The sequence below is a fragment of the Mirounga angustirostris genome, unplaced genomic scaffold (genome assembly GCF_029215605.1).
Source record: "Mirounga angustirostris isolate CCGP_5_RB_7025 unplaced genomic scaffold, mMirAng1.0.hap1 SCAF_3, whole genome shotgun sequence".
Classification (NCBI taxonomy): domain Eukaryota; kingdom Metazoa; phylum Chordata; class Mammalia; order Carnivora; family Phocidae; genus Mirounga; species Mirounga angustirostris.
Window position 1 is genome coordinate 140,752,851 of NW_026991711.1, and position 19,422 is coordinate 140,772,272.

A 19,422-nucleotide genomic window follows, 5' to 3' on the forward strand; every position below is an offset into this window, starting at 1 on the left:
TCTTTTTTTTTTTTTTAAAGAAACATAGTCTTTCTTTTTTCTTCTTAAAGATTTTATTTATTTGAGAGAGAGAGCACGCTAGTGCGCACACACTTTTGGGGGTGGGGCAGAGGGAGAGGGAGAAGCAGGCTCCCTGCTGAGCAGGGAGCCTGACTCAGGGCTCAATCCCAGGACCCTGAGATCATGACCTGAGCTGAAGGCAGACGCTTAACAAGTGAGCCAGCCAGGCACCCCAATCAGGGAGCAAAGTCTTAAATCAAATATTCTGCACACAAGATACTTCTTCAGAGTCTGAAATACTGTGCATTCAGATATGAAAATGTATTGTGTTTGTCTTAATGGTAGAATGTAATTTTAAATTTTACACATGGCAGAAACACCAACTCTGTATCTATTAATTCAAGTATCTTGAAGGTGGTCACTTTTTTATTTTATGGATAAAGTTATTTGTGAATTAAGGGATTCAGAAAGGTCTGAGTATGATTCTGTCATGAATATCAAAGGTCTAATATATATGGAGACCCAGATTAATTGTACACTTAATGTATAAAGACCCAGTATTAAAACCTAATAGTTCCAAGCAGGGTTTTAGAGGGGAGGGGGTGGGGGGGCTGGTTAGCCCGGTGATGGGTATTAAGGAGGGCACGTACTGCATGGAGCACTGGGTGTTATACGAAAACAATGGATCGTAGATCACTAACATCAAAAACTAATGATGTATGGTGACTAACATAACATAATAAAATTAAAATAAATAAATAAATAAATAAAACCTAATAGTTCCAAATTGGTCCTTTTGTAGGACATTACTAACACACAATTGCATATCTGTTAGTAATCAGCTTTCCAGAATTTGTATTTTTACCTCAGTTGAAATGAAGAAGATTTTATATGCTGAATGACTATCTGTAGTTGTTTTAGCTATGAGTCCCATACTGTTTCATTTCAATTTCCTTAGATTTATGAAAAAGGTATTATAATATAGTACTTCAAACATACCATTTCAGTTTGATTTTAGCACTTGTGATTTTTTAACATGAAGAAACTTGTTTGATTAAAACATGCGTTCTTCATGTTTTTTTCCTTTCCACCGTCATTTTTGTTTTGTTAATGTTTATGTAAAGACTGATTTGACAACTTTAGACAGGATTTTTGTTGTATAATTTGAAGTTAACATGAGGAGTAACACCCACTCAACCCTTGCTGTGTAACTGTTAAAATTACATGATAAAATGAGTGCTTTTTGTCACTTCCGATTAAACATTCCTTTAGATGGGGCTTAATACCAGCTTTTTAAATACTGAATTCTGCATTATTATAAACATATATTTAACTTCGGTACAGAGTTTATATATTACCCCCTGGCTTTTTAAAATTTCTATCTTTGTGAAATCAAAGTAATCTTTTCAGACTAGTTTTGCTTTGCCAGTTCTCAAGCTCTGATGAAATGAGTGGGAAATAACCTTGAGCAAACATTATACTTTGAACTTTTTAAATAACTTGCCTCACATAGATGTTAAGACCAATTTATTGTTTATTCTGATTTGTTGTCAGTATTAGTTTAATTATTATTATTTTTTAAATTGTTTTTTGATCTGGAATGGATAGTGACTACTAGAGTACTTCTTCTTTTCTCCATTTAAACACACACACACACACGCACACGCACACACAGGAAATAAAGATTGCTATAGGGCCATTTAAACTATCATCTTGGAAAAAATTAATTTTGATGTTACTTCATATCAGATACAGAGATCAATTCCAAATAGATTGTAGACCTAAATGTATAAGCTAAAACTGTAAAATTGCTAGGAGAATATACAGAATGTCTTTCTGAATTTGAGGTTGTCAAAAAGCAGAGAACAAAATGTGTTAACTTTTATAAAGGAAGAAAATGAATCAGATAATATTAAAATATACAACTCCTTTTCATCAAAAGACTCCCTTAAGAGAATGAAAGACAAGTCATAGCAAGAGAAAATATTTAATACATACATCCTTGATTTCAGAATATATAAATAATTTTTTTTTTAAGATTTTATTTATTTATTTGACAGAGAGAGAGACAGTGAAAGAGGGAACACAAGCAGGGGGAGTGGGAGAGGGAGAAGCAGGCTTCTCGCTGAGCAAGGAGCCTGATGCGGGGCTTGATCCCAGGACCCTGGGATCATGACCTGAGCCAAAGGCAGACGCTTAACCGACTGAGCCACCCAGGTGCCCCTATATAAATAATTCTTATACATCGATGAGAAAACAATAGTAACCCAATAGGAAAATGAGCAAAAGATGAACTGGCAGTGAAAACAGAATATCCGAATGGACAATAGATACATGAATAGAAACTCAAACCCATACGTAACCAATGAAATTCAAATTAAAATGGTTAAGAGATTACCAGTAGAATGTTTCGCATTAAAAAGAACTATAGCACCAAGTGTGGGAAGGATGTGGAATTAAGTCCATATATCATTGTTAGTGGTAAACATATTGGAAAACTTATCTACCAATACCTACTAAAGTTGAACATATGCATAGACGATGGCCTGGAAATTCCACTCTAGTTATATACCTGTCAGAAAAATGTGATACATTCTTCAGAAAACAAGTTCAAGAATGTTCCTGCATGCACCAAAAACTAAATAACACTATTGTCTATCAACAGTACAGTGGATAAAGAAACTGCTATACTCACACAGTGGAATTAAGCCATTGAAATGAATGAATGTTAACAACATGTATCAACATAGATGAATCTCACAAATATATTTGAGCAAAAGAGGGCTAACACAAAAGAGTACATTTCATATGATTTCATTTATATAAAGCTCAAAAACAGTCAAAATTACTCTGTAATGTTAACAGGATAGTGGTTCTTTTGGTGTGAGGGAACGTGGTATGCCTGGAAAGGGCATGGAGGGGAGTGTTTCTTGGGTAGTGGTAAGTGTTCTATTTCTGGATCTGAATGCTGATTACGTGGGAGGTTTACTTTGTAAAAATTCAGCTCTAAACTTGTCTATATTTTTTAATGTATATCGTACTTCAATATTTTATAAGTAAAATATTTATAAAATCAAATAAAAATAAAGCAACTATAATATAGTTTTATTTGGCTGTCCCATCATCATTTTGTTGGGGGAGTAGAGAAGTTGCAAGAACATGATAGTGAAAAAATTTACTGAATATAGGTACAATGATTTTATAAATAATCATTCATAAAGAATTTTAGAATAATGGTCTCACTTGGAATGGTGGTAAGGGAAGAATCAGACTAAGGGCAGCATCGTATAGTGGTTAAAAACACAGACTGAAGCCTTATTTATTACCTGGTTCAGATCCTGTTTTGTAACTTTACTAGCTATGTGACCTTGATTAAGTTACTTAACTTACTTAACATCTTAAGTTAATTTCTGTGCTTTACCTTCCTCATCTATAAAATAGGGATAATAGCACCAACCTCATAACATTATTTTAAGTTAATATACATAAAACACTTAGAACAATGCCTGGCACATGAAAATGCTATGTGTTTATTTAAGTGAAAAGTTTAAAGTACTGTTTTAAAATACACATTTTAAAATGTTGTTTTGGTCTTTTCAGAGAGCTATTATATTAGTGCTGTTATAACACATTGGATCATTACTGTTTGCATATCAGCCTTCTTCACTATACTAATCTAGGGTAGGATACTTATTTTATCTCTTTATTTTTAGCACTTATTGTTATTTAATATTTTGCCACCTCTGGCAAGTATTTCCAAAACTGAAAAGCTGGATTTCTAAGTACTTGAGTTTTCTGCATCAATCTTCTCATATATATGTACACACACACATGCACACACACATATATGTTTATATAAATAAATAAAATAAATGAATAAAATTTAGGATTTCTTGTTTATATAAAATAATGTTCATATTTCATATAAACTGTTTAAGGATTGGGATGGAAAATATAGGAAAAAAAATGAGAGTAGCAAATCTAGTTTTTTCCGTACTCTTCCTATTCTATAGAGCTCTTTTGTGTGTTTTAAATTTCTTGTACAACTTCATGTAAAATCTAAGTATCTTGCAAATCTATAGGTTTATTTACTATTCCGTGTTCTTTTTATAGTTGTCATATCATAAACTCTATGACACAGTGATAGAATTTTGTTTTTGTTTTTTTGCTATTTTTTATATTTGTTATTTTAATTCAGTTAATTAACATATAATGTATTATTGGTTTCAGAGGTACAGGTCTGTGATTCATCAGTCTTATATATATAATACCCAGTGCTCATTACATCACATGCCCTTCTTAATGTCCATCACCCAGTTACCCCTCCCTCTGCCTACCCCCCCCCCCCCCCGCAAACCTCAGTTTATTTCCTATGGTTGAGTCTCTTATGGTTTGTCTCCTTCTCTGGTTTCATTTTGTTTTATTTTTTCCTCTCTTCCCCTATGGTCCTCTGTTTTATTTCTTAAATTCCACATATGAATGAGATCATATAATTGTCTTTCTCTGATTGACTGGTTTCGCTTAGCATAATACCCTCTAGTTCCATGATAGAATTTTTGAAAGTCATAAATATTGGAAAGAAATTAAGAAAAAATAGTCATTTATATTTACCCACATATTTACTCTTTCTGTTATTATCCTGTCTTGAAGAATTTCAGTTTATATTAAGTGTTGTATTTCCCTTCAGCCTATAGAAATCACTTTAGCATTTCTTGTAGTGTAGGTCTGCTGGCACCAGGTTCTCTCAGTTTTCATCTGAAAATGTCTTAGTTAACTTTTAGTTTTGAAGTATATTTTCACCAGATACAGAATTCTAGGTTGACATTCTTTTTCTTCCAGCACTTTAAAAATGTTCAGTTTTTTCCTGGGCTTCACTGTTTCTGATGAGAAGCTGGTCATAATTTTTATTGTTATTACATTGTATGTAATGTGTCATTTTTCTCTAGATGCTTTTAACATTTTCTTTCTCCCTCTTTTTCTCTTTCTTTTAAATTGCAGTTTGACTGTGCTCGCTTCGGCAGCACATATACTAAATTGCAATTTGACTATGATGTGTGTAGTGTGAGTTTCTTTGCATTTATCATCTTAGTGTCTTCTGGCCTTCTTGAATTTATAAATGTATGTCTTTCATCAAATTTGGAAACTTTTTGCCATTATTTCTTCAAATACCCTTTTACTCCATTTCCCTCCTTTTTTTTTTTCCTTTTTCTTGGGACTCTGTATGTATGTTATGTATATTATATATATGTTAGTCTTTTGCTGTTGTTCCATAGGTCTTTGAAACTCTGTTTATTTTTTCAATCTTTTTCTCTGCCCTTCAGATTGTATGTTTTATTGCTTTACCTATACATTCACTGACATCTCCAGTCTGCCCTTCTGTTCTTTCAATGAATTTTTAAGAGTTTTAATTATAGAATTCCTATTTTTTTCTTTTTATAGTTTCTGTTTCTCTGCTGAGATTTTTTTTCTTTCTTACTGGGAACATAGTTTCCCTTTTGTCCTTTAACATAGTTATAGCTGTTTTAAAATGGTTGTGTGCTACTTAGGGCCTTAGTAGATCTTAGATCTTCTTAGGGTCAGTCTTAGATCTTCTTACAGTCAGTCCCTATTTATTACCCTTTCTCTCTCTCTCTTTTTTTTTTTAAAGATTTTATTTATTCATTTGAGGCACAGAGATACACAGAGAGAGAGAGCATGAGCAGGGGGAGAGGCAGAGGGAGAGGGAGAAGCAGGCTCCCTGCTGAGCCAGGAGCCTGATGTGGGGCTCGATCCCAGGACCCCAGGATCATGACCTGAGCCGAAGGCAGACAATTAACCATCTGAGCCACCCAGGTGCCCCAATTACCCTTTCTCTTGATTATGGATTACAGTTTCTTGTTTATTTGTGTCTAGTAATTTTGGAGTACATCTTGGACAGTGTTAATGGCTATTGTAGAAACTCTGTATTCTATTATGTTCTTCTGAAAGGGCTTTACTTATTTTTTTAACATCAAATAGTTAACTTGACTATTCTCAAATTCCTATTTCTCTCTGTGGTGATGAGCAACTGAGTTCTTTTAAGCTTAGTTGGGCTGCTTCAAGTCTGCTCCATACACATGTAATTCAAGGTCAGCTAGGCATTTGGACAGAGTTTATACATACATCACTCTCTGACTCTCTCCTTTTCTGTGATTTCTCTATACTCTTCCGAGCTGTTGTGTTCACTGCAAACACTGCCTTCTGGTTTTTCAAGGCAGGAAGACAATAGATTTTCTGTATTTTTGTTTCCTTTTATGGTACCAGCTGGGCTGTCCCTCAGTCTAAAACCTGTTTTAAAAATAAAAAGACCCTAGGGCGCCTGGGTGGCTCAGTCGTTAAGCATCTGCCTTCAGCTCAGGTCATGGTCCCAGGGTCCTGGGATCGAGCCCCGTATCGGGCTCTCTGCTCGGCAGGAAGCCTGCTTCTCCCTCTCCCACTCCCCCTGCTTGTGTTCCTCCTCTCGCTGTATCTCTCTCTGTCAAATAAATAAAATCTTTAAAAAAATAAAAATAAAAAGACTCTGGAAACTCGTGTAATGCTGTTTCCTTTTTCTAAGTGTATCACATCCCCTTCCCCCTGTTATTGCCTGCTTTTATCTGTCCGTACTGCCTTCAGAGTGTTTTGTTTTTCTCCAGAGATTATATGTGGGGGGGGGGGGGGGGCGTGTTGTTTTGATAGGAACTACTTGACCATTACTAGAAGCCAAAGCTAAGATTTAAATTTAAAAGAAGATTCCTTACTCTAATGTTTTATCTTCTTTGTAATCTTAGGTATCCTCTTAGTGGTATGGTTTTACCAACTTTTAAAGACTGGATTCAAAATACCCTTGGAGTAAGTGTGGAGCATAAAACTACCTCTAAAGTAAGCAAATAAGAATGATTACTAATATGCTTAAGTCTGTGTGGGTGTGTCTGTGTGTGCATGGACATGTGTTTAATCCCAGATCAGTTAGATTTATCTTTGTAATTTGTTATAATTGCTTTAATGCATTTGTTGTGATTTTTTTGTTAAGAACTTTACTAGTTTTATTGGCCTTGCTAGGTTTTCTAGGGATGACTTTTCAGCATCACAGATCTAGATCCTAATCTCAGAATTTATCTGAAATTTGTCTGGTAAACTATTTATCTTCTCTGAGCCTCAGTTATTCCTAATTTGAGAAATGAGAGCAATAACTGTCTGTTATTTTTAGGGTGGTAGTGAAGTGCAAATGAACTATTTCTGTGGGTGGACTCTTAGAAAAATATTATAAGTTGCTATTAATTTTAGAATATTTAATGGACTGACAGTAATCCAGGATTAATATGGGATAATTTGAAATAAAAATATAATGTTACATTTAATATCAAAGCATTTAGAAGGTTAGAAGACTTACAAAAAAGTAAAAATTTGATAAAGTTCATGTAGTTTTACTTTTCTTAAGCTAGGGTTAAAAAACTTTAAACTGTATTCATATCAAACTAACAAAATAGCATTTCTTTATGTTATTATGTTTATTATTATTTGTTTGCTATGCCATGGTATTCTGCATGTCCCTCTAAATTGGCTGTAAGTTCCATAAGTTCAGGGCCCGTATCTTATACTATATTCTCTACTGTATCCAACACGTTATTCAGGACTATAAGTATTCAGCAAGTACTTATTTGATTTATTCCTAATTCCACAGTTACATTTTATTCTACTAAGTAAATTATGTAGACAACTAATTCTTACTCCTCCTAAACCAAATTCTTTCAACTTTTCGTAAAAGATCTCTTATTTCCTTAATTCTTTCTTTTGACTATTTGTAGTTACTTTTTTTTTTTACATTGATGCAATCTGTATACCGTATTCAGAAATTTCACCAGTTTTACATGCACTTTTTTTCTGAGTTTGAGCCCTTTTCTCTTTTTAATAACAAGATAGTAATATGTATGTTTTGTTGGGGTTCTTATGGTCATTTCTTTTCACTATAGCATAAATTCCTTGAGGTCAAATTTTTTTTCCCTGATTATCTCACTGCTGTATCCCCAAGGCCTAGAACAGTGCCTAGCATATAACACACACTTAATAAACATTTCTCATATAATTGAATATTAAATATAGACCCTTTAATAAGATACTAACACTATATAAATATCATACATATGTTTTATACATGCTTATATTTTCTTTTTTCCAAATACTATATCATAGCTTTTTTTTTGATAGCAGATTTGATTTGGCCAGTCTTTTCTTATATGGTAGGCAGGTTTTTGGTGCTTTTCACAAAAATTATGACATTTAACCTTTCTTCCTTAGTAGCTGTATAAATTTAGTGGTGATAATCTCATTTAACAGATGAAGAAGCCAAGGCCCAGAGAAGTTGGGTGACTTCCCCAGTGTTGCCTAGCTTTAAAGATTTTTTTTTTTCCAGCTTACCTAGTAGTTGAAATTAAGTATCAAGTTATAATTATGTTCTGAGTTTTAAAGCAGTTCTGTGAAAATGAACCTATTATTATGAGGTTTCTTGTTGATCATTTTAAAATAGTAATTGAAGTATAAGAAATGGTAAATTTTATCTACAGGTGAAAACGTAGATGATGAAAAAAGTTAAGTAGCTTTCCCCCAGTTTCCTTGATCTAAAATGAAAGATTTGAGACTTTGCCATCTTCTTTGTTCTTGATTTCAATCTTCAGAAACAATGAAAAAGTGGGCCATAGATGCAAAAGAGGAAACATACGGCTTTTATAACTTATGTTACAGAATGTGATTAACCAGACTATTTATAATTTGTTACTGTCACAGAGTTGGTTTCCATATGTGTTACTTGGTATTTTCCCATGCTTTTGTCTCAATTTGGAGTCAAAGAAACCAATTTTATTTTCTAGCCATCCCTAAATCCTAGTGATACACCTCCTTCTATTGTAAATGAAGATTTTCTTCATGACCTTAAAGAAACTAGTATTTCGTATTCACAAGAAGCAGATGATCGAGTATTTAGAGCTCATGGTAAGCAGCTTTATATAAACAGTATTTGATTTTAATTTTAAAATTTCCTATAATTTAAGATGTTTTTGCATGTTCTTTTTTAAACTGCAAAACAGGTCATTGTCTTCATGAGATATTTTTGCTCAGGGAAGGAATGTTTCAGCGAATTCCTGATATAGTTTTATGGCCAAGTAAGTTCTTTTTTTTTCTTTGTATCATTAATTTAGTATTGTAGAATCTTAAATAAATTTAGTATTGGAAATATGTACTTTTAAACATAGGAGTTGTACAAAGTACAGGTAGCTGTATTTTTAAAGTTTACCAAAGGTCATATAATTCTTTCTTGATCTGATCATCCTGAACTGTTGGTTTTCATGATTGATTTTGCTGTTGATGATTAAATCTTCATTTTAAATGTTAAAAACATATTGGGAGGTCAGGTAAAAAAATGTATTTCTGGTTAGTTTGAAAGCTTCATGAAATTAGTATCGATCAATGATCTATTCACAGGTAGAGAAACTCTTTAACTACTGATTCCTGCAAATTTGTTGTAGTACTTTGTTGATATCAGCTTGTAGCCTAAAAAGAAGTATGTCCAAATGATGAAACAAGTTGTTTAAGATACGCATTGTCTTTGATATAAATAATTAAATTCTGAAAAATTAATATTCATGATTTGGGCTTGAGGTAGAGGATAGATGAGCTTTGTGTTGTTATTTTGCTCTTGCTGATTAGGCAGTCAGTATATTTATATATATGATTTTTTTTTTTAAAGATTTTATTTATTTATTCATGAGAGACAGAGAGAGAGAAAGAGAGAGAAGCAGAGGGAGAAGCAGGCTCCCAAGGAGCAGGGAGCCCGATGTGGGACTCAATCCCAGGATCCTGGGATCATGACCTAAGCCGAAGGCAGATGCTTAACCATCTGAGCCACCTAGGCGCCCTCTTTATATATATGATTTTTATAGCTATCTCTTTTAGTAGAAAATTTAAAGCAGAATTGGTATATTGTACCTTACTGTCCATAATTACCATTTAAATAAGTTGCAATGATCTGGTCCTTTTTCCTCTGCAGATTCTGTTAAAGAAGTAGATGGAGTATTTTATTTTTCAAAAATTGGCTCATCTGTTTTTAGATATGATCCTTTTACTTTACAGGGAGTATCTGAAGGAGAAAATCATACTTTAATATAGAGGTAGGAGGGAGGTGACATACATAGGAGGAAAATCCAAGAGTATATGTAGCTGAGATTAAATTACTTTCCTGATACTTGTGGTGTATATTCTCCCAGTATTCTTTTAGTAGCTTTAGGCTACTTCTTCACCAGGATTTGGGGAAGATTCATTCCATTTTTTTACTGGAAAAAATGAAAGCAAAATCTATCAGTTTTCATTTCCCATAGGAAACCTTAATACACCATCTTTTGATATATCTTGAGTAGAACTTTCAAGCGTGCCTTCTAGGTATTTTCTTCATGTGTTTGACTATTAAAATACTGAGAAATTACCATAATGAAAATGTAGGTCTTGCTTTAGGAAATACAAATATTTCTAAAAATCCAGGTTTAGGAAACATGCATAATTAGTCTGTTGTTGCACAGAAGTTTTCTTTGTTTTGTAAAATCCATCCCATTTGGCAGTTCCCTCAAAACTTTGTCCTTTTTTTTTTTTTTCCATATCAGTTTTCAAATCAGGCCCTTATCAATGCATAGCTGGATTTTTGTTAATAGCTTATAAGGTTCTCTCTCGTGCTTCAAGTTTCTTATTCCTCCAAGCCTCCCATATACTCTTGAGAGGTTATTTTTTCTAAAATATTCCCTTTACCATCATGTTCCATACCTCAGGAATCTATATGAATAGTGTATAGGTGCCTGAATCAAGTTTATAATTTTATTCTGTTGAATCTTCCAGTATAATGACTTCTTGGAAATAGTTTTTTTTTTTTTTCCCCCAACAGGTTATCACATCTTTGAGGCCTTTATTTAACTTTAATGTAAATTTTCTGTTGGTGATAAAATTTAGGTTTTTTCTTTGCAGGAGGGCAAGTTTTGAGACAATATGGCAATTTAAGACAATGTGGTATTCCATAGAGTGGAGGTGGCTGTCTCATCTTGCAGTTTGAATACACACACACACCCCATATATGTACATGTATATAGGAGCTCTATCCTTGTGGATGTCTATAATTTGAATCTGAATTTTATATTTGCTTTAATAGGATGTCTAGGGCTTGTCTTAGCATAAGAATTTGTAATATATGTAATTTTTATGATTTGGAGTTGTCCTTAAACCAGGATTTGTCACCATTGTGACCCTTAACACAGTGTGAATCTCTCTGCTTTTCATTTAGTTTGGAAAAGTAGTTAGTCACTCATATATGTTGTCTCTGGTAAGTATGGTTATAAAAATAAAGTCTCCTTTAACAATTACATATTTTTAAATCATTTCATTCATTAAATTTAATATTTATGCATTATTTTTAGTTGTCTAAATACCAAAACTTTAGGCCTGTGAAAATATGTGCTAGGTACTCTTCCAGGTATTGAGGATGAGCTGTGAACAAAACAAAAATCTGTTCTTTTTTTTTTTTTTTTAAAGATTTATTTATTCATTTGAGAGAGCGAGAATGAGAGAGAGTACATGAGAGGGGGGAGGGTCAGAGAGAGAAGCAGGCTCCTCGCTGAGCAGGGAGCCCGATGTGGGACTTGATCCCGGGACTCCAGGATCATGACCTGAGCCGAAGGCAGTTGCTTAACCAACTGAGGCACCCAGGCGCCCCAAAAATCTGTTCTTAGGTGCCATACAATTTAGTGAAGAAGGAAGCAGAAAAAAGAGCAAATAAATATATAATGTATTGAGTGGTGATAAGTGCTGTAAAGAAAAGGCACAGTAAGAAAATAGAGAGCTGTATAGGTGAGCAGTGGAATGAGGGAGTGCTGTGTCAGATAACATGGTCAAAGAAAACTTCTGATTAGGTGACAATCGTAGAAGTAGTTTTGCCCTGTTAAAGGATTTTTGACAGTCATGTTTGGTTATTTTATTAATTATTAATCAACTAGTATTCCACTTAGTAAAAAATTTTACCACAGATAGTAGTTTTTATAAGCTTAATCAGAAAGCTTAAAATGGATTTTCATTAAAAATTGGAATGATACAAATGACATATTCCTAGTTTTAAACAAACCTGAGAAATGATAACTCTTACGGAACAATATTTTTACTTTCATAAATGGATATTCACTGGTATGTTTTACATCCTTAAATTTCCCTTTCATTCCCTTAGCAGGTAATACTGGGTTTGTTTTTTTTTAAAGATTTTATTCATTTGAGAGAGAGAGAGCACATGAAAGGGGGAGGGTCAGAGGGAGAAGCAGACTCCCTGCTGAGCAGGAAGCCCTGCAGGACTTGATCCTGGGACTCCAGGATCATGACCTGAGCCAAAGGCAGTCGCTTAACCAACTGAGCCATCCAGGTGCCCCGGTAATACTGGATTTTTGCATAGTTTCCTTGCCTCAAGTCTTTTTCTCTTCTTTGCCATTCCACATTATCAGGAGATTTATCTTTCTCAAATAGTTTCTTTGCCATGTTGGTCCCTGGCTTAATGCTCTATTCCTACTCAGATTGAGGTTTAGCATCTTGTGTGTCTTGTATTTAAAATCTTCTGTTGTCAGGTTTTTGTTATTCATACAGCTTTTACTCTGATAAAGAGTATTTAGTTGTATGCAATAGGAAGGAATATCTGTCGTACATTATGTATAGCATTTTAAAATTTGTTTAAAAAACAGAATAAAGAATCATCAATGACTGCAAAAATTAGTGGGTGAAAGTATGATGAGAAACGTATTTATATAGAGTAACTCTCTCCCCATTATTAATTCTCTCTCCCCTTATTAATTATAGTATTCTTATAGTGGAAAAACCTAGCAGATACTTTATAACCAAATGATGAAAGTTAACATTACCAGAAATGAGACCTGTCTACATCATGTCCCTCCATATGTAACTCATTAAGAAAGGCACAACATCACTTCTGTGGAATTCCTGCCTAAATGTGTAACCTGAATTTAATAATGAGGAGGCAGAAACCCAAATTGAGAGATACTCTATGAAATAACTGACCAGGGCTTTTCAAAAGTGTCAGCGCCATAAATAAAAATAAAAAACAGACTGAGGAGCTCTCTCAGATTAAAGAAGAGTAAGGAGGGGTGCCTGGGTGGCTCAGTCAGTTAAGCGTCTGCCTTCAGCTCAGGTCATGATCCCAGGGTCCTGGGATCGAGCCCCGCATCGGGCTCCCTGCTGAGTGGGGAGCCTGCTTCTCCCTCTCCCTCTGCCTGTCGCTCCCCCTGCTTGTGCTCTCTCTCTGTCAAATAAATAAAATCTTTAAAAAAAAAAAAAAGAAGAAGAGTAAGGAGACATGACAACTAAATACAGTGTGTGATTGGCTGATCCAAAAGAGGGGACATTAGTGGAACAATTGGCAAAATTTGAATAAGGTCTGTACATTAGTTAATAGTATTGTGTAATAGTAAATTGCTTGGTTTTGATAATTGTAAGTGTAAGATGTTAATATTTATGTCTGCTGGATGAAAGAAATTCTTTGTACCTTTTTTGCAATCTTTTAGTAAGTATTAAATCATTTCAAAATGAAAAGTTAAAAAGATAAATAATATACATTTTGTTTTAATATAGCTGTTTAATGTGTTAATGAGTGAATAAATGAAAAAGTTTAGACACTAAAGAACTTCATGGACCCTTATTTTGCAGGATTACCCAGGTTTATTCATATCCCTGTGATTAACTTATTTCCCCTTTTTTTTCAACAGCATGTCATGATGATGTAGTTAAGATTGTGAATCTAGCGTGCAAATATAATCTTTGTATCATACCAATTGGTGGTAGGTATTGTGCCTTTTAAATTTTGATATGTATATGTGTTTTTTATTTTTTATTTTTATTTTTATTTAAGTTATTTGTATTCTAAATATTTGTGCCATCCCATTGAAAGTAAACATTCTTGTAATTATGATATGGTTATTCTGAAAAATTCATTTATGCTGCTCATTTTTGAGTAGATCTATCTACCTGAACTGTTTGAAACATGTAGTTCATGGGTTCTTTCCCATATAGATCCTAGTTGACGCTGTGACTTAATACTTAAATAAGAAAATGTTCCCACTTTAGTAATTACTTTGTAACTTTTATCTTTATGGAGAGAATGTTATTTTTCAGAGGCTAAATATACCCAATATATACTTTTGAGAAGGAACACTATGCAGTGTGAAAGATCAACTAGGACAATGATGACCAGATCAGTAATACATTTCTCATGTTGAAAACTAACATTGCTTTGCATTTTAAGACAAATTTGATCTTTTGATCTTTTATCAACCACATTCTTTTAATAACCTACCCAAGCCAAAGGAAATTGCCTTCACTGATTCAATTAGCATTGATGGAACAGAAGTGGGACCCCAGACAAATCAGGAGCTCCAGATTCCTTCTTCAGCTGATACTTTCAGTTGAATTCATGAAAAAAAAAAAGGCACTACAGTGCCACTTTTAACGAAATATTTTCCTGATTTCAAATGACTACGACAAGCAAATAGTGTTTACTGATTACAGGCATGTTCTTAATTGACAGTTTATGGTCTCATCTTGTAAAAGTAAACTGAATATTTAGATCAGCACCTCTTACAATTCTTACTTGTATCAAGAGTTTTCTATCCAAGACCAATGGAAATACCAATTAAGAATTTACTCTGATACATGGTAATAAGATGGTTAAGGACTAAACATGGTATTATTTTACAATGGTATCAAGAAAACATTTTTCCTTTGATAACAAATGTTAATGGAAACAGGAGTACATTGTTTATATACTTGTATATATTGTTTATTCTGTATTAAAATCACCTTTTCATCATTAGCATATAAATTTGTTCAAATATTATATAATCTGGGCAATTTTAACTTGTTTATATTCTAATTTATTAAAGTCTTTGTATGACAATATATTATTTCAAATGATAAATGAATCTCATAATTAAGGTAAGGTGTCTTTAGTTGAATTGGGAAGGGTATTTTTTCTTTTAAGTAATATCTCCAGAGTAATCATTAGCTTAGAATTTTTCTAATCATGTTTTTGGAGTTTCACAAATTGCTAGGGGCGTCACTTGAGTGTGCCCAGGGGATGGAGCCATATCCCATTGCTTTCATCTCCATAATATTTCTTCATTTTGGCATGCAGCATAAAATAAAGGTGAGTTTGCTTTTAATGTGTTAGCATTTGCAAATTACATTTTGCAAAGTAGAAATAGGTATTACTGTTCTAGTGGGCCTGTTTGTATACTTTGTATTAGGGATTTGCCCTAGAAATGTAGCTAAAAAATAAAATATTAAAATTGTTTCCTATTTTCGCAGGAGGAACAAGTGTATCATATGGCCTAACGTGTCCTGCAGATGAGACAAGAACAATTATTTCTTTGGACACTTCACAAATGGTATATGATAATTTTAGACATATTTGAAGATAGTGTTTAAAAAAACTTTACGGCTCAGTCTTAGTTGTCATTAAAAAGGTATATTTTCCATTTTGTTTTAAATTTATTTTATCATTATATTTTACCATTATCTTCAGGTCTCAAAAAGCTAAGTTTACTCACACTCAGGTACATATCTTGGTAGTTTCTACCAAATCGGCCTGAAATTTGATAATTTGAGAAGCGTGGGTTGGAATATTGATACAATAGATGACCTGATTTGTATTGTTAAAAGCAAAACAAATATTATTAATTAAGGTTGATTTGAAACACCAAGACTTGTCCCCCAAATTTTCAATGCTGTTAACATTTTTGCTTGTGGAAGAATGGAGAGCAAACTAATTTTAATCATAGGATTATTTTGTGACCTTTGGCTCACTGTAGTCCAAGAGTTGGACATTCTACCATGTTAAAGCTTTGATTTGAGTATGAACTTAATCTTTATATAATCAATAATATTTGTAGTTGTATATTCCTTCATTACTATAAAAAGTTTAAGATTTATTTATTATTTATTAATTTGAAATTTTTTCAAACACCAAAGTAGAGAGAAGAGTATATCCATTTTCTAGATTAAGTAATTATTTATATTTTATCATATTGGCTTTATTTTTCTTTGTCTCTCGACTATTTTTTTTATTTTTAAATTTTTATTTAAATTTAATTAATTAACATATAATGTATTATGAATTTCAGAGGTAGAGGTCAGTAATTCACCAGTCTTATGTAATACCCAGTGCTCCTTACATCACATCCCCTCCTTAATGTCTATCACCCAATTACCCCATCCCCCTGACCCCCTCTCCTCCAGGAATCCTCAGTTTGTGTCCTATGATTAAAGAGTCTCTTATGGTTTGTCTCCCTCTCTATTTTCTTTTTCCTCTCTTCCACTATGAGCTTCTGTTTCATTTCTTAAATTCCACATATGAGTGAGATATTATGATAATTGTCTTTCTCTGATTGATTTATTTGGCTTAGCATAATACCCTCTAGTTCCATTCACGATGTTGCAAATGGCAAGATTTCATTTTTTTGATAGCTGAGTAGTATTCCATTGTATATATATTCGACATCTTCTTTATCCATTCATCTGTCAATGGACATCTGGGCTCTTTCCATAGTTTGGCTATTGTAGACATTGCTGCTATAAACATTGGGGTGCATGTGCCCCTTTGGATCCCTACATTTGTACTTTTGGGGTAAATACCTAGTAGTGCAATTGCTGGGTCCTAGGGTAGCTCTATTTTCAGCTTTTCAAGGAACCTCTATACTGTTTTCCAGAGTCACTGCACCAGCTTGCATTCCCACCAACAGTGTAGGAGGGTTCCCCTTTCTCCTCATCCTCACCAACATAACTCTTGTTCCCTGACTTGTTAATTTTAGCCATTCTGACTGGTGTGAGGTGGTATCTCATTGTGGTTTTGATTTGTATTTCCCTGATGCTGAGCGATGTTGAGCATTCTTTAATGTTTCTGTTGGCCATTTGGATGTCTTCTTTGGAAAAATGTCTGTTCATGTGTTCTACCCATTTCTTGATTGGATTATTTGTTTTTTGGATGTTGAGTTTGATAAGTTCATTATAGATTTTGGATACTAGCCCTTTATCTGATGAGACATTTGCAAATATCTTCTCCCATTCTGTCAGTTGTCTTTTGGTTTTGTCGACTGTTTCCTTTGCTGTGCAAAAGCTTTTTATCTTGATGAAGTCTCAGTAGTTCATTTTTGCCTTTGTTTCCCTTACTTTTGAGGACATATCTAGCAAGAAGTTGCTGCAGCCGAGGTCACAGAGGTTGCTGCTTGTGTTCTTTAGGATTTTTTTTTTTTTAAGATTTTATTTATTTATTTGACAGAGACACAGCGAGAGAGGGAACAGAAGCAGGGGGAGTGGGAAAGGGAGAAGCAGGCTTCCCGCCGAGCAGGGTACCCGATGCGGGGCTCGATCCCAGAACTCTGGGATCATGACCTGAGCTGAAGGCAGACGCTTAATGACTGAGCCATCCAGGAGCCCCTCCTCTAGGATTTTGATGGATTCCTGTCTCACATTTAGGTCTCTCCTCCATTTTGAATCTATTTTTGTGTATGGTGTAAGGTAATTGTTCTGTTTCATTCTTCTGCATATGGCTTGTCCAGTTTTCCCAACACCATTTGTTGAAGAGACTCTTTTTTCCATTGGATATTCTTTCCTGCTTTGTCAAAGATTAGTTGACCATAGAGTTGAGGATTCATTTCTGGGTTCTCTATTCTGTTCCATTGATCTATGTGTCTGTTTTTGTGCCAGTACCATACTGTCTTGATGATTACAGCTTTGTCATAGAGCTTGAAGTCCGGCATTGTGATGCCACCAGCTTTGGTTTTCTTTTTCAATATTCCTTTGGCCACTCAGGGTCTTTCTGGTTCCATACAAATTTGGGGATTATTTGTTGCAGCTCTGTGAAAAAAGTTGATGGTATTTTGATAGGGATTACATTGAATGTATAGATTGCTCCATGTAGCATAGACATTTTAACAATATTTGTTCTTCCAATCCATGAGCATGGAACATTTTTCCATTTCTTTCTGTCTTCTTCAATTTCTTTCATGAGTGTTCTGTAGTTATCTGAGTACAGATCCTTTGCCTCTTTGGTTAGATTTATTCCTTGGTATCTTACGGTTTTGGGTGCAATTGTAAATGGATTGACTCCTTAATATCTCTTCTTCTGTCTCATTATTAGTGTATAGAAATGCAGCTGATTTCTTCTGTGCATTGATTTTATATCCTGCCATGTTGCTGAATTGCTGTATGAGTTTGATCAATTTTGGGGTGGAGTCTTTTGGGTTTTCCACATAGGGTATCATGTCATCTGTGAAGAGTGAGAGTTTGACTTCTTTGCCAATTCGGATGCCTTTTACTTCTTTTTGTTGTCTGATTGCTGAAGCTAGGACTTCTAGTACTATGTTGAACAACAATGTGATAGTGGACGTCCTTGCTGGTCAGGAAAGCTCTCAGTTTTTCCCCCCTGAGAATGATATTCACTGTGGGCTTTTTGTGTATGGCTTTTATGATACTGAGATATGTTCCCTCTATCCCTACATTGTGAAGAGTTTTAATCAAGAAAGCATGCTGTACTTTGTCAAATGCTTTTTCTGCATCTATTGAGGATCATATGGTTCTTGTTCTTTCTTTTATCAATGTTGTGTATCACACTGATTGATTTGCAGTTGTTGAACCAGTGTTGCATTCCAGGAATAAATCTCACTTGGTTGTGGTGAATAATCCTTTTAATGAACTGTTGGATCCTACTGGCTAGCATCTTGGTGAGAATTTTTACATCCATGTTCATCAGGGATATTAGTCTGTAATTCTCCTTTTTGATGGGGTCTTTGTCTAGTTTTGGGATCGAGGTAATGCCGGCCTCATAGAACGAGTTTGGAAGTTTTCCTTTCATTTCTATTTTTTGAAACACTTCAGAAGAATACCTATTAATTCTTTAAATGTTTGGTAGAATTCCTCTGGGAAGCCATCTGGCCCTGGACTCTTGTTTGTTGGGAGATTTTTGATTACTGTTTCCATTTCCTTGCTGGTTATGGGTCTATTCAGGTTTTCTATTTCTTCCTGTTTCAGTTTTGGTAGTTTATACATCTCTAGGAATGTATCCATTTCTTCCAGATTGCCTAATTTGTTGGCATATAGTTGCTCAGAATATGTTCTTATAATTGTTTGTATTTCTTCAGTGTTGGTTGTGATGTCTCCTCTTTCATTCATGATTTTATTTATTTGGGTCCTTCCTTTTTTCTTTTTGATAAGTCTGGCCTGGGGTTTATCAATTTTATTAATTCTTTCAAAGAACCAGCTCCTAATTTCGTTGATCTGTTCTACTTTTCTTTGGGTTTCTGTTTTCATGATTTCTACTCTGATCTTTATTATTTCTCTTTTCCTGCT

The 19,422-nt window shown here is 34.0% G+C and overlaps 1 protein-coding gene across 2 annotated transcripts in view; it reads left to right on the forward strand.

The window, feature by feature from the left end:
• Window positions 1–19,422, forward strand: part of AGPS (alkylglycerone phosphate synthase) — a 147,999-nt gene that overhangs the window by 37,612 nt on the left and 90,965 nt on the right. For both annotated transcript variants that reach the window (XM_064586738.1, XM_045868459.3), the window contains exons 3-7: window positions 6,789–6,879; window positions 8,865–8,985; window positions 9,081–9,155; window positions 13,788–13,859; window positions 15,385–15,464. In XM_064586738.1, coding sequence (XP_064442808.1) covers window positions 6,789–6,879; window positions 8,865–8,985; window positions 9,081–9,155; window positions 13,788–13,859; window positions 15,385–15,464 — 439 coding nt within the window. The remainder of the gene's footprint in view (window positions 1–6,788; window positions 6,880–8,864; window positions 8,986–9,080; window positions 9,156–13,787; window positions 13,860–15,384; window positions 15,465–19,422) is intronic.